The 14,359-nt window shown below is 40.0% G+C and overlaps 1 protein-coding gene across 1 annotated transcript in view; it reads right to left on the minus strand.

Moving 5' to 3' along the window:
* Nucleotides 1–10,785: 10,785 nt before the first annotated feature.
* TM7SF3 (transmembrane 7 superfamily member 3) overlaps nucleotides 10,786–14,359 on the minus strand; it is a 41,527-nt gene continuing 37,953 nt past the window's right edge. The window contains exons 11-12 of the mRNA XM_006046524.4: nucleotides 14,178–14,340; nucleotides 10,786–12,905 (exon numbers count right to left, since the gene is read on the minus strand). Of these exons, the coding sequence (XP_006046586.3) occupies nucleotides 12,643–12,905; nucleotides 14,178–14,340 (426 nt within the window). The 3' untranslated portion in view covers nucleotides 10,786–12,642. The remainder of the gene's footprint in view (nucleotides 12,906–14,177; nucleotides 14,341–14,359) is intronic.

Below are 14,359 nucleotides of genomic sequence, written 5' to 3' on the forward strand. Positions count from 1 at the left end.
TGGTATTCTTTAACATCAAGATGTCTTCCAAAGTGTTGTGTTCCTAAACTGACTCTAATGAATGGAAGATCACAGATCCTCAATTTGTGGTGACTACTCCTTTTTTGACTTTCAGAGTAAAACAAGAGTACAATTTTTAGTGAACTGTTGAGGAAGAAGAATTTCTAATTGGTATTTGAGGGGATGTTTCCTTTTTAACTCACTGGCTGCAGCTCATTCTCCTTTGTTCTTTGTGGTTTCTTAACATTAGAGAACCACAGGGCTCGGTTCTTATTCCTGTTCTGAATCTAACTCACTTCCTTGCTGATCTCATCCAGTCTTGTGACTTTAAATACCACCTATATGATAGATGACTCCCAAATTTACAGCTCTCATTAGACCTCATTAACTCTAGACTCCTCCAACTGTGACTAAGAGAAATATCAAACTTAAGATGTCCAAAGCTGAATTCCCCTTCTGACTCTCAAATCTCTCTGTATTTTTCCCCATCTCAGTTGATGACTGCTCCATCTTTCCAACTCCTAGAGCCAAAATCCTTGATGGCATCTTTGACTCCACGTCTTAAATCTTGCACCAAGTTCATCAGCAAATCCTGTCAAATCTCCCTTCTAAATACCATTGACCCTTGAACCATAACGGGGTTTAGTAGTGCTGATTCTACACAGCTGAACATCTGAGTATAACATCTGGTGTTCCTCTGTATTGTGAGGGTCTGAATCTGTGGATCAACCAACCATGGATGATGTATTGCTGTAGTATTTACTACTGAAAAAAAAATCCATTCAAACCTGTTATTCAAGGGTCAACTGTGTATCAGAATCTTAGCATTTCTCAGCATCACCACTGCTTCCATTGGCTAAAGCCACATTATGATAATGATTTAGTTAAACTGGATTCAACCTAAATACAACAGGAAAAGAGTTAAATTTAGTTTTTTTAATAATCTAAATTATTGATACCCATTCAGTGAGGTTTATTATATACTGTGGCTTGATTCTAACAACAGGAAGGAAAAAATATGTGCCTAAATTTGCGTAAGAACCGTAATACTAAGTTGCACATAAAACAACTAAGTCCATGGGGTTGCAAGAGGCGGACACAACTGAGCAACTGAACTGAACTGACTGAAAAATCAAATGCATGGGAGAAATGTCCAGAAGCAAACAACATCAGTATTCTAACAAATTATTCTATTGTTAACATACTCTAGCCAACTAAATTCTTTAACCTACAAACCAGTATTTTGTAACCATCATTGGATAAATGCATTATAATTTTTTCAACTATTTCCCTTATTGGTGTTTATTCAGATTGCAGTTTTTGTTAAATGCTGCATTAAACATTTATATAAAAGAATAAACATTCATATATATACAGGCTTTTGCACTGTCTGGTGTATAAATTCCCAGAGGTTTGTTAGAGTATGTTCACTTTTGTTATTTATTTTTCACATAAAGGAAAAAGAACTGTACATGGTAAAAAAAATCCAACATGTGGAAAATATAAAATTCAGAGTAGTCAACCTCATCCTAAAACCCATGTATAGTAAGTTGCCTTGCTTTTTCACCATGGTTTTTCTTTTCAGTTAATGATATCCCTTGTAAGTCTTTTTCCACATGAGTAAAAGGGAAAGAGTAAGGCCACTGTTTTAGAGTAACCAAAAGCCTTCAGAAAATTCGCTATATTGAAATCAATATCAATGGATAGGATTGTGCCTAAAATAAAAATGCACTGATCTTGAAACACAGGGCCTACTTCTTGAGTATCAATAGGCTACATTTGAGTTTTCTAACAGAAATCCTTAGTGATCAATGCAAAGAAAGGAAAACAATAGAATGGGAAAAACTAGAGATCTCTTCAAGAAAGTTAGAGATACCAAGGGAACATTTCATGCAAGGATGAGCACAAAAAAGGACAAAAATGGTATGGAACTAACAGAGGCAGAAGATAAGAGGTTGCAAGAATACACAGAAGAACTATACAAAAAAATATCTTCATGACCCAGATAACCACAATGGTGTGATCACTCACCTAGACCAGACATCCTAGAATGTAAAGTCAAATGGGCCTTAGGAAGCATCACTACAAACAAAGCTAGTGGAGGTGATGGAATTCCAGTTGAGCTATTTCAAATCCTGAAAGATGATGCCGTGAAAGTGCTGCACTCAATACGTCAGCAAATTTGGAAAACTCAGCAGTGGCCATAGGACTGGAAAAAGTCAACTTTCTTTCCAATCCCAAAGAAGGGCAATGCCAAAGAATGTTCAAACTACTGCACAATTGCATTCATCTCACTTGCTAGCAGGAGAAGGCAATGGCACCCCACTCCAGTGCTCTTGCCTGGAAAATCCCATGGATGGAGGAGCCTGGTAGGCTGCAGTCCATGGGGTTGTGAAGAGTGGGACACGACTGAGCAACTTCACTTTTAACTTTTCACTCATGCATTGGAGAAGGAAATGGCAACCCCCTCCAATATTCTTGCCTGGAGAATCCCAGGGACAGAAAAGCCTAGTGGGCTACTGTCTATGGGGTCGCACAGGGCTGGACATGACCAAAGCAACTTAGCAGCAGCAGGAGCACATGCTAGCAAGATAATGCTCAAAATTCTCCGAGAGGCTTCAACAGTATGTGAACCGTGGATTTAGAAAAGGCAGAGCAACCAGAGATCAAATTGCCAACATCTGCTGGATCATCGAAAAAGCAAGAGAGTTCCAGAAAAACATCTACTGCTTTATTGACAATGCCAGAGCCTTTGACTGTGTGGATCACAACAAACTGTGGAAAATTCTGAAAGAGATGGTAATACCAGACCGCCTTACCTGCCTCCTGAGAAATCTGTATGCAGGTCAAGAAGCAACAGTTAGAACTAGACATGGAACAACAGACTGGTTCCAAATCGGGAAAGGAGTATGTCAAGGCTGTATATTGTCACCCTGCTTATTTAACTTATATGCAGAGTACATCATGCAAAATGCCGAGCTGGATGAAATACAAGCTGGAATCAAGATTGCCGAGAGAAATATCAATAACCTCAGATGTGCAGATGACACCACCCTTATGGCAGAAAGCGAAGAAGAACTAAAGAGCCTCTTGATAAAAGTGAAAGAGGAGAGTGAAAAAATAGGCTTAAAACTCAACGTTCAGAAAACTAAGATCATGACATCTGATCCCATCACTTCATGGCAAATAGATGGGGAAACAATGGAAACAGTGGCTGACTTTATTTTCTTGGGCTCCAAAATCACTGCAGATGGTGGCTGCGGCCATGAAATTAGAAGGTGCTTGCTCCTTGGAAGAAAAGTTATGACCAACCCGACAGCATATTAAAAAGCAGAGACATTACTTTGTCAACAAATGTCCGTCTAGTCAAAGCTATGGTTTTCCCAGTGGTCATGTATGGATGTGAGAGTTGGACTATAAAGAAAGCTAAGTGCTGAAGAATTAATGCTTTTGAACTGTGGTGTTGGAGAAGACTCTTGAGAGTCCTTTGGACAGCAAGGAGACCCAACTAGTCCATCCTAAAGGAAATCAATCCTGAGTATTCATTGGAAGGACTGATGTTGAAGCTGAAGCTCCAATACTTTGGCCACCTGATGCGGAGAGCTGACTCTTTGGAAAAGACCCTGATGCTGGGAAAGATCCAAGGCGGGAGGAGAAGGGGACAACAGAGAATGAGATGGTTGGATGGCATCACCAACTCAATGGACGTAAGGTTGAGTGAGCTCCAGGAGTTGGTGATGGACAAGGTAACATGGTGTGCTGCATTCCATGGGATTGCAAAGCATTGGACACGACTAAATGACTTAACTGAACTGAACTGAAACAAAGAAGAAAGCTCATTAGAATCAGCATTCCCTAAGAGCTTGTCCTTATCATGTTTGTATGTAACCCTGAACCTCAGCACATTGCTTTGATTTGTATAAACAGCTGATGAACAGGGCTAGTCATCCTTGGTTGCTTTCAATACCAGAGGATTTTTATCTCAGATTTTGGTACCACTCAGGGATGAAGTCGGAGAAGGCAATGGCACCCCACTCCAGTACTCTTGCCTGGAAAATCCCAGGGATGATGGAGCCTGATAGGCTGCCATCTATGGGGTTGCACAGAGTCAGACACGACTGAAGCGACTTAGCAGCAGCAGCAGCAGCAGGGATGAAGTGCTCAGTCCTGTCAAACCAAAAGCTGATGTGAGAGAACATGAATGAACTTCTCAAATATTAACTTCCCCTAGAATATGTTCATTTTAAGACCTATCTCAATAATTGTAAGGTTTTTGTTCCCAGCTCATGCGGACTCTAGACATACATATTATGCAAGAGGTGAAAAACGTCTCTATTCAGTAGAAAGAAAATCACTGGTGTGTTTTACGTGATATACACCACCCATGGAGAAGCAGGGAGCTTAATACATTTTCTTCCTTGCTGTTTGCAGCTGCTTCTGATCCTCTGCCCCTCTCCTCAAAGCTCCCAGATCCTGCACCATGACTACAGGCAGGCTGAGCACATTGAAGCTAATCTGGGCAAAAGATAATCCATTAGAGGAGGAGCCATGAAACCTCATGTGAAATAGGCTTTTTCCTCCTTAACGACTTCAAAGGGAAAAGACTTCAAAAAAAAAAAAAAAATTTGGCCATTTATTATCCTCCTTCCAGGGGAAGTCATGTCATATATTATTATACTTGTGTGTACAGGACTCTAGAATAGAAGGAATGATTCCAAGGGTCACGGCTTGTGAGTCACTGGGATTCTGACCTACCTGCCAGGATCACTAAATTTTTAGGGTCTTGGGAGGAATGGAAAAAGGTAAATAAAAAAGGCAAGGTGTGCTCTGTGCAGTTTTGTAAAACAGTTAAAATGTAATGAGGAAGAGAAGACTGACAATCAAGACAGAACTAGTATATAATCCAGCAATCCCACTTCTAGATATACACACACACACACACACACACACACACAAAAGGAAAACAGGATATTGAAAAATTATCTTTATGCCTGTGTTTATTGCATCATTCACAATAGCCAAGGTAGGGAAACTACCTAAGTGTCCCTCAGTGGATGAATGGACAAAGATGTTGCATATGTATGTAATCAAATATTATTTAACCATAGGAAAGAAGGAAAGTCTGCCATTTATGACAACACAGATGACCCCTGACAGCATTATGCTCAGTGAAACAAGTTAGCAGAGAAAGACAAACAACTGTGATGCTAATCTGTGGAATCGAATGAAGCCAAACTTCTAGTAACAGAAGTAGAATGGTGGTTACCAGGGGTAGGGGCAAGGGGAGCTGGGGAGAATGTTTAAAGATATAAACTTAAAATGAGAAGGTAAATAGATACATTCTGGACATCTAATTCACAGCATAATGATTATAGTCAGTAATACTCTAAGTTGCTGATAAATGAAATCTTAACTGTTCTCACCACAAAAAAGAATTATGTGACACCATAGAGATTTAGTTAATGCTCTAATGATAATTATATAGTAATATATAAATGTATTAAATCAGCATATGGTACACCTTCAACTTACACAATGTTATGTATCAATTGTAACTCGATTAAAAAAAAAAAAATGACATCCTGTCTGGATCAGCTGCTCAAAATGACAAGAGCTGAGACTGGGAGAGCTGATTCTGCCAAGCACCAAAATGAAGGGCTATAATGACTGGTGGGCATACAAGTGAGATTCCACTGGGGCATCTCCAAAATGAGAAGGGAAGGCCCCCAGGCTTTGTTCATGCTTTTCCTCTACTACATGGAATGCACTGTGCCTCCCTGTGGTCCTAACTCATCTTCCAGTGAAAGTGAAACTGTTGGTTGCTCAGCCATGTCCAACTCTTCGTGACTCTTCGTGACTGTAGCCCCCAGGCTTCCCTGTCCATGGGATTCTCCAGACAAGAATACTGGAGTGGGTTCCCATTCCCTTCTCCAGGGGATCTTCCCAACCCAGGGATCAAACCCGAGTCTCCCACATTGCAGGCAGATTCTTTACCATCTGAGCCACCAGGGAAGCCCCCATCCTCCAGCTGTTGTTGTTCAGTCACTAAGTCGTGTCCGACTCTTTACGATCCCATGGACTGCAGACAGAGAAGCCAGGCTTCTCTGTCCTTCACTATCTTCCCAGAGTTTGCTCAAACTCATGTCCTTCGAGTCAGTGATGCCATCCAGCTATCTCATCCTCTGTCATCCCCTTCTCCTCCTGCCTTCAATCTTTCCCAGCATCACGGTCTTTTCTAATAAGTCAGCTCTTCACATCAGGTGGCCAAAGTATTGGAGCTTCAGCTTCAGCATCAGTCCTTCCAATGAGTATTCAGGACTGATTTCCTTTAGGATTGACTGGTTTGATCTCCTTGCTGTCCAAGGGACTCTCAAGAGTCTTCTCCAACACCAGTTTGAAAGCATCACTTCGGTGCTCAGCCTTCTTTATAGTGGTGCAGCTTTCTCAACCGTACATGACTACTGGAAAAACTATAGCTTTGACTATATGGACCTTTGTCGGCAAAGTGATGTCTCTGTGTTTTAATACACTGTTTATGTTCGGCATAGCTTTCCTTCTAAGGAACAAGCGTCTTTTAATTTCATGGCTGCAGTCACCATCTGCAGTGATTTTGGAGCCCAGTTAAATAAAGTCTGTCACCGTTTCCATTTTTTACCCTTCTATTTGCCGTAAAGTGATGGGACTACCTTACCTTACCTACCTCCTGAGAAACCTGTATGCAGGTCAAGAAGCAATAGTTAGAACCATTGTTCTAACTATCCAGTATTCCATGGACTGGTTCAAAATTGGAAAAGGAGTACATCAAGGCTGTATGTTGTCACCCTGCTTATTTAACTTATACGCAGGTTACATCATGTGAAATACCAGCTGGATGAAGCACAAGCTTGAATCAAGATTAACGGGAGAAATATCAATAACCTCAGATATGCAGATGACACCACCCTTATGGCAGAGAGTATAGAGGAACTAAAGAGCCTCTTGATGAGGGTGAAAGAGGAGAGTGAAAGAGCTAGCTTAAAATTCAACATTTAAAAAACGAAGATCCTCCTCCAGGTTTGTACTTAAATGTCATTTCCTCAAGGAATTCTTCCCTGGCATCCCAGATTTTACCTCCAATTCCATGGTAAATTTCCATTGTGTATTGTATTTCTTTTGTGTAACTATTTTAGTGTCTGCCTCATCACACGCTAAGCCCTGAAGCAGGGACTGGGCCTAATTTTTGCCAATGCCTGGCACTTAGGAACTTAACAAAATATTGCATGGATGAATGAAGGTGGGGTCCAAATCAGAGTATTATGGTATTACAATTTTTAAAATTTTGTCCCTGGTGCTGATGTAGCTTGATCCAGAACTGCCAGCCTCCCCAGAGCCATGATTATAGGATCCCTAGTGAGTCCAAGTATCCACTAACTTGAGCCCCTCTCTACCTCAGTTTCGTAAAGAGTGGTCCTTGCAAAAGCAGTAGCCAGATTGCACAGGTGTCTTCCAATCAACAAGCAGGATTAAATGGACTTGTAAAGTGTAGTCATTTGCCAGGGTTGCCATAACAAAAATACCACAGGCCGGGTGACATCACATCAGAAACTTTCTCAGTTCTGAGGCTGCAAGTTCAAGATCAAGGTATGTTTTGTCTGAGGCCGCTCTCCTCTGCTGGCTGGTGGCCACCATCTCACTGTTTGCTCACACCTACTTTGTCCCAGAGTCCTTGTATGTTCTTTTTCAGATTGGATTCAGGGCTCGCCCTGATGGCCTCATTTTCACCTAAGTGAAAGTGTTAGTCACTCAGTCATTTCTGACTTTTTGCGGTCCCATGGACGGTAGCCCACCAGGCTCCTATGTCCACGGAATTCTCCAGACAAGCATACTGGAGTGGGTTGCCATTTCCTACTCCAGGGGATCTTCCTGACCCAGGGATCAAACCAGGGCCTCCTGCATTGTGGGCAGATCCTTTATCTTCTGAGGCTCTTCTGAAGCTCGGTTACCTAATTAATTAACTCTTTAATAAAGCCCTTTTTCCAAATGGGCTTCCCCCGTGGCTCACATGGTAAAGATCTGCTTGCAATGTGGGAGAATCCTGCAATACAGGAGACCTGGGTTCGATCCCTGGGTCAGGAAGATCCCCTGGAGGAGGGCATAGAAACCCACTCCAGGATTCTTGCCTGGAGAATCCCATGGATAGAGGAGCCTCATGGGTTACAGTCTGTGGAGTTACAAAGAGTCAGACACGACAAAGCAGTGAACACTTTCACTTTTCACTTCTCTCCAAATACAGTCACACTCTGAAATACTGGCAGGTGAGGGCTTCAACATATAATTTTTGGGTGGATGGCACAATTCAATGCATGTCAAAAAGGAAAACACAGGCAGCCTTGCTCCTAAGGACTGGATCACAGTGGGAAAGCCTACAGTTTTCAGGAAATGAGAGCCTACTGGGGTCCAGCCCCGGTTGGATCCAGGGATTCCCTCCAGATAACGGCATTGGCGAAAAGGGATAGCGTCAGTGGAGAGAATCAGAGGCCTAATTATAATTGATTTACGTGGGAAATTAATATACCCCCACACTCCAATTACGTTGGCCAGAAGAAAGAGTAGAGACAAAAGGAAAGAAAAGGAGACGAGAAAGAACGACACAGGGAGACTGAGCTTAGTGAGCAGGGTCCGTAGCTTTATTTCCAGCAGGGGCTTTTATACCCAAAGTTGTACATAGAAGATAATAGGGGATGTAAAGCCATGCAAGGTCAGCAGACCTTGAAACCAGGCTTTTCTTCAGATACAAAGGTTTTATGATTTACATCATCTTCCGGTCAGGAGACCTGCTAACATTTTTCTTCTGATAAGAGTTAGTCAACCAGAAAAACTTATTTTCTCCAAAGGTGACTTTAGAGTTTAGTACCACTCCCCAAAAGCACTAGGCAGAGTTGCATTCCTATAGGGCAAGGGTGCAGTGGGGGTAATAAGGGAAGAATTTATTAGCTTAGGGGTCCAAGGTTATTATTAACATTAAAGCTTCTACTTATATTTCTTATATATCAACTATATTAATCAATACACTCTCAGGGACACAGAGGGTGGGAAATATGGAAACTTGGCAGCAGGCATTAATCCAACAAAGAAATCTTCTATCAGTTCTGTTTTAACAATTTCTAACTCCCCGAGAGGCTCTGCATTGTTAAAGTAACTGAGTCTCCTTGTGCCTCATACGGTTGGGAGACTATAAACAATCACATGCATGGCTGTAGGAGTCTGGAAACCTGTTAGGCAGGTTAGAAGGCTTTCTGAGGGAAACACAATTGGAGCACACCTTATTATACCCTGGAGACTTAGTAACTAGAGCTCTAAGTTGCTTTTCTTACAGATAAGAGTGGTTGGGGATAGCCCCTTGTGACTGTCAAAGGAGCTGGTGAAAGTCATGAAGCAGTAAAACAGACAGGCTCAGGTTTTGGGGTAGACGCTCAGGCAGGCCCAGAGGGGCACCCCTCGAGTTCTGGCTCGCCTTGCCCACCAGATCTCTCCCACATGACCTTGTCATGGGGTGGGGACTCCTGTGCTGGCCCCTGGCAAGAGCCAAGAATTCTAGGGTTTTGATGAAGGTTAACAACAGGTACCAAGTACATCATCAAGGAGTGAACTTGATACCAAAAAATTCACTACAAATGCTGCTGTGGTGGAATACTTACGGAATTGGAAACTAAACATCTATTATATACTTTATAATGAATGTGAAATGGTCCATGACTGTAACTTGGAAAAACATGTTTTCACTGTGCAAAATTAACACCTTCCTAGAAGAAGAGATCATGGCAATATTAGGAGCATAGGAGCTTCCTAAGAATTCACGAACAGAAGAAAACTGAAAAAAAAAATCAATGATTCACATTTTCATCACAATAAGAGTGTAAAGCACATTTGGATAGGGAGTTCTCAAATTTTGGTCTGGGCACTATTATTTGATAACTGTGACTTTATATAATTTACTCCTTAAGAATTTCCTCAAGTACAAAATAACATGATTACATGTTAAGATCAGATAACATTGTATCTAAAGTCCATTCCTGCTCTAACATTGTAGCAATTTCTTTGTTAGAATCAGTTTTCTATCCCACTTTATACAGAACTCAACAGGTTTATAGCACTGGTTAGCTGCTGTGGTTTGGCAACCTAATAGCTAATCCATAATAGATTAATCAGAACTAAAACATTTAAATGGTAGAAACAAGTTTCTGACAACACTATTATTTTTCTGTTTGACTCAACTAAAGTACTAATGACATCAACACAAACTAATGCATTAAAGACAACAGCTTTCCTTCTACTAAAGGATATAACCTTTAACGCATTATCCCAGATTTCCTTCATTTCCTATCATTCCATTTATGCTTAAACTGATTTTTTTTTAACATATACATGTATCCTTTTTTAAATTCTTATCCCAATTAGGTTGTTATGTAACATTGAGCAGAGTTCCCTGTGCTATAAAATAGGTCCTTGCCGGTTATCCATTTTAAATATAGCACTGTGTACATGTATATCTCAAACTCCCTAACTATCCCCTCCCTTCAACCTTCCCACCCCCTACCCCCACACCGTCCTACAACCATAAATTTGTTTTCTAAGTCTGTGAGTCTGTTTCTGTTAAACTGATTTTTTGAAATAAAAAATTATTTGTCCAAGTTAAATACTTCTGTGTTTATAGCTACGAAACTGTCCTCATGTCTTATTACTTTTGTACAAATACAGATGATAAACAATTTTATAAGAATTTTATAATAATGAGACTTTTTTGCATTTGTTTCAAAATAGGTATTTATTATTAAAAAATTAACAAACTGGCTTATTACTCACAAATTATCATGAAAAATTTTAAACAATTTGTCTCCCCTCTCCAAGAAAGCATGTGTGTTTTGTCTTTATAATCTTTACTGGCAGACATTTTGACGGTATAGGAAAAAAAACACAAATATTCCATGTCACTTTGTTAGAATTTATGATATAGCAGAATACAGAATCTCTATGGTAAATCATTAAAAAAAAGCCCACATTTTTTTCCTTCACGTTCAAGTGTTTTTTGAAGTTATATAAACAGTGAAGATTACAAAATAAATAGTAAGCAAACACCTGTGTAATTTCAATTTTTCAATGCAAGAAATTATTATACATTTTTTTTTTCATTTTGTCTCAGGCTTTCCATAACACTTTTAGGAGCAAAGCTGAAAAGTTTCCAGTTACCGGAAGCCTCAAAAACCTATTGTATATTGAAAAACCTGTAAAAGCAGCATCATTTAAATAGTGGTTAACTCACAAAGTAGGGCAACCATAACCAACCTCACGGCTACTCAGGCATCTCAGTCACCAGCTTCAGATACAAGGTAGAACCCTGGCGGAGACTCTGACAGTTGTTAGAAGGCCATGAGGAGCAAAGATGCAGCCCAGGGCATCTGGGTGCTTTCTTGCGGTGCAACAAAGTCGGAACTGAAGAGACTCGTCTCACAGAATCCAGGGGCCTCATTGAAAGCAGCTTTATTCAACACCTAAATCCCTTCTCTCTCCTCATCAATTTACAACACAGATAGGACAAAGACTTCATACTGATATTTTTGAAGTTGTACCAATGCTCTAACAACTAATTTAGCAGAAAGAACTACAAAATGCAAATATTTTAAAGGTTTCCTTATAAATGGGACTATAGATGAAGCTGGGGCCAATTTATCTCCCCCAAATAAAACAATTTATATGTCACTGAATGCAGTTTAAATTAGAAATCAGCTGTCAAAACTATTTTAAAAGGTTTTGAAAGGAAAAAAGTCATTTTTTTATCTGGAATATAAATAAGTCATCCATATAAGAGCTTTATTATCTATATAAATTGACCTCTTTTCAAATAATTGAAATATTTCAGCTATTTAAATTACTATTTTAAGCACTAAAAGGCAAAGATGAGGGGTACCAACTGAACTATATATACACTTAAAAATGATCGATAGGGTAAATATGTATTTTATCACAAAGATAAACAAAAGGGTAATTTTTGATAATATATGATATTTATGTGCAACTAAGTGATCAGATTGCTTGTAGTCAGAAAATAAGTTAGTTTTCCCCACTTTGTACTCTGAAGTTCAAAGGTGCAATACCAAATCTCCAAAACTACAAACATAGTGGCAAATAAAAATTTATTTAAATAAAACCACCCTCCATGCCCTGGTCCCCAAGTTTAGACAGACTTAGGTGAGAGAATTGTTCAAGGAGTTACAAAAAAAAAAAAAAGAAGGCAAAAAAACCCACCATGGCTTTACAGAACAACAATTTTTAATTTTTTTTAAGTGTATACTTAATGGAGTAAGTTGACACATAACTTATAAACCAAAAATGTAATTTCTTAAGCATTTGGTAATAAAGAAAAACCTCCTTACCACCAACATTATGACCACCTTTCTCACTCTCACTTAGAATTACTGTCATCTCCCAGGCATGCTCTTACCCTCTTTCAATAAAGAGACCACAGTACTGTACAAAGCACAGATGCAGAGCCGGTTTCTTAGCAGACTTGCCCCAGAGACTGCTGAAGCAGCCAGGCAGCAACACCGAACCTGAGAATGTACCTGGGTTGTAGTTCTAGATTGCCCTGACCAAGCGTTCTGGCATCTACAGAAGCAGGGGCGTTCTCTCTCCTGCTGGCTGCTCCTTCTGGAAGAGCCCTTCAATCTGGGCTAATCGGCTGAAGAGTCGCTCTCTCAGTGGAGGGATGTGGTAGCTGGGGTCCAGAATGTTCGTCACTCTGCGCTCACGCTCTCGCTTCCATAACTTGTATGGGTGGGGAGGGAAAAACGGCTGCCCTCTTTCTCTTCGAATCTGTAGCGTAATTCCACTTACAGCCAGCATCCCCCATACTGCCAGGACAATAAAGTCTACATAACAGTAGAAAAGCACAGTTTGAACTCTTGTATTTTAAAACCAAGCACAGATGTTAAGACATTTTATAGCTTCAATCTGTATCGTCTTTTCACAGTTAATACTACACTTTATGGTGAGTATGTCCAAATATATGTGTATTTCCTCACTTATAAGCCAGGGAATAAGCAAGGAAACTATAGTCTTACATGTCAAGATAGGAATTTCCTATTATAGGCATTTGAAAGTCCAGACAGAGTTATAAAGGAATCAGTTGTTTGGAGCCTTGGCATTCCAGTATTTTATGACTACAGGCATAGTGTTCAAAGGCAGAGTTGTTTGTTGTGTTTTTCCAGAGTGGAGAGGAAAGGCAGTGATCTCACAGACATACAACATGGAACATCAGAGACCACCATGCTCTTCTTTTCCCATTCCATCCTGTATGGGACCCCACCCCACTCATATAGAGTAGATACAGAAATGCATGAAGAGATTAAACAAATTGTACTGAGCTTCCAGTAAAAGGTTTGGCCAAATACTGAAACTTCCACAACACGTGGATTTCAAGGTCTCTACCATCAACCTCTTAAACAATGAGGGCAGGTTCAGGATAGCAGAGGGAAAAAGCTGACCTTAAATATTCAAAACAATTGCAATCATGCTTCTATATCTTCAATTCTAAGTCTTGCTTTACCATCCTCCCTATTTTAACATTCTGAAACCAACATATCTTGCAATCTTTGTGAACATTTGATTTAGTAGCCATTTTTTTCCTTCAAAAACTTAATGGAAAATCTTTAATGGGTCAACTCTTACAATTGAGGAAAAACACAACTACTGACTGAAAACCACTTTCTCTTTTTATTAGCAAATTATGTGCTTCTTCGTAGGAAGGAAACAAGGGAATAATTTAAAAAATCAGGTTGTCCTTCTCACCCCTCACCCTACCCTCAATTCATAAGGTGCCAAACAGCTTTATTCTCAGCATTTTTCTGACAAACGGGAATGACTAGATAAACCTTTGTAATCCTGGTTTAGAAATTTCTTAATAAGTTCATTTATTAGATTTTCAGAAGTATGAATTTCAGCCACCTTACAAATTCAAATTCTTCGCTCCTATGATCATAAGTAATCATTAACACAGGGCTCTAATACCATCTGGATAGTGTGAATTTCCTCCTTATGTCCTGTTAACCTTCTTTCAATCTGGTTATAAGAGCTCTTATTAGCACAGGTAAACTAATATTCCCTACCTGACCATCACTTGGTTCTTGGATTTAGAGTCTTACCATTCGTTTGAAAAGGCACATTCACAAAAGCTCTGCGGAAATCCACATGGAGTGCTCTCCTGAGTATGTTCAAAGTGATGTAAGAAAGGCTCGTATACAGGTAACTGTCCACGGCCAAGACCACCGAATAGGAGCCAATGAATCCACAGCTCAGTATGTTCAGCTGTGGAAAAGCAGAAGTG

This window comes from Bubalus bubalis, chromosome 4, assembly GCF_019923935.1.
Source record: "Bubalus bubalis isolate 160015118507 breed Murrah chromosome 4, NDDB_SH_1, whole genome shotgun sequence".
Classification (NCBI taxonomy): Eukaryota; Metazoa; Chordata; class Mammalia; order Artiodactyla; family Bovidae; genus Bubalus; species Bubalus bubalis.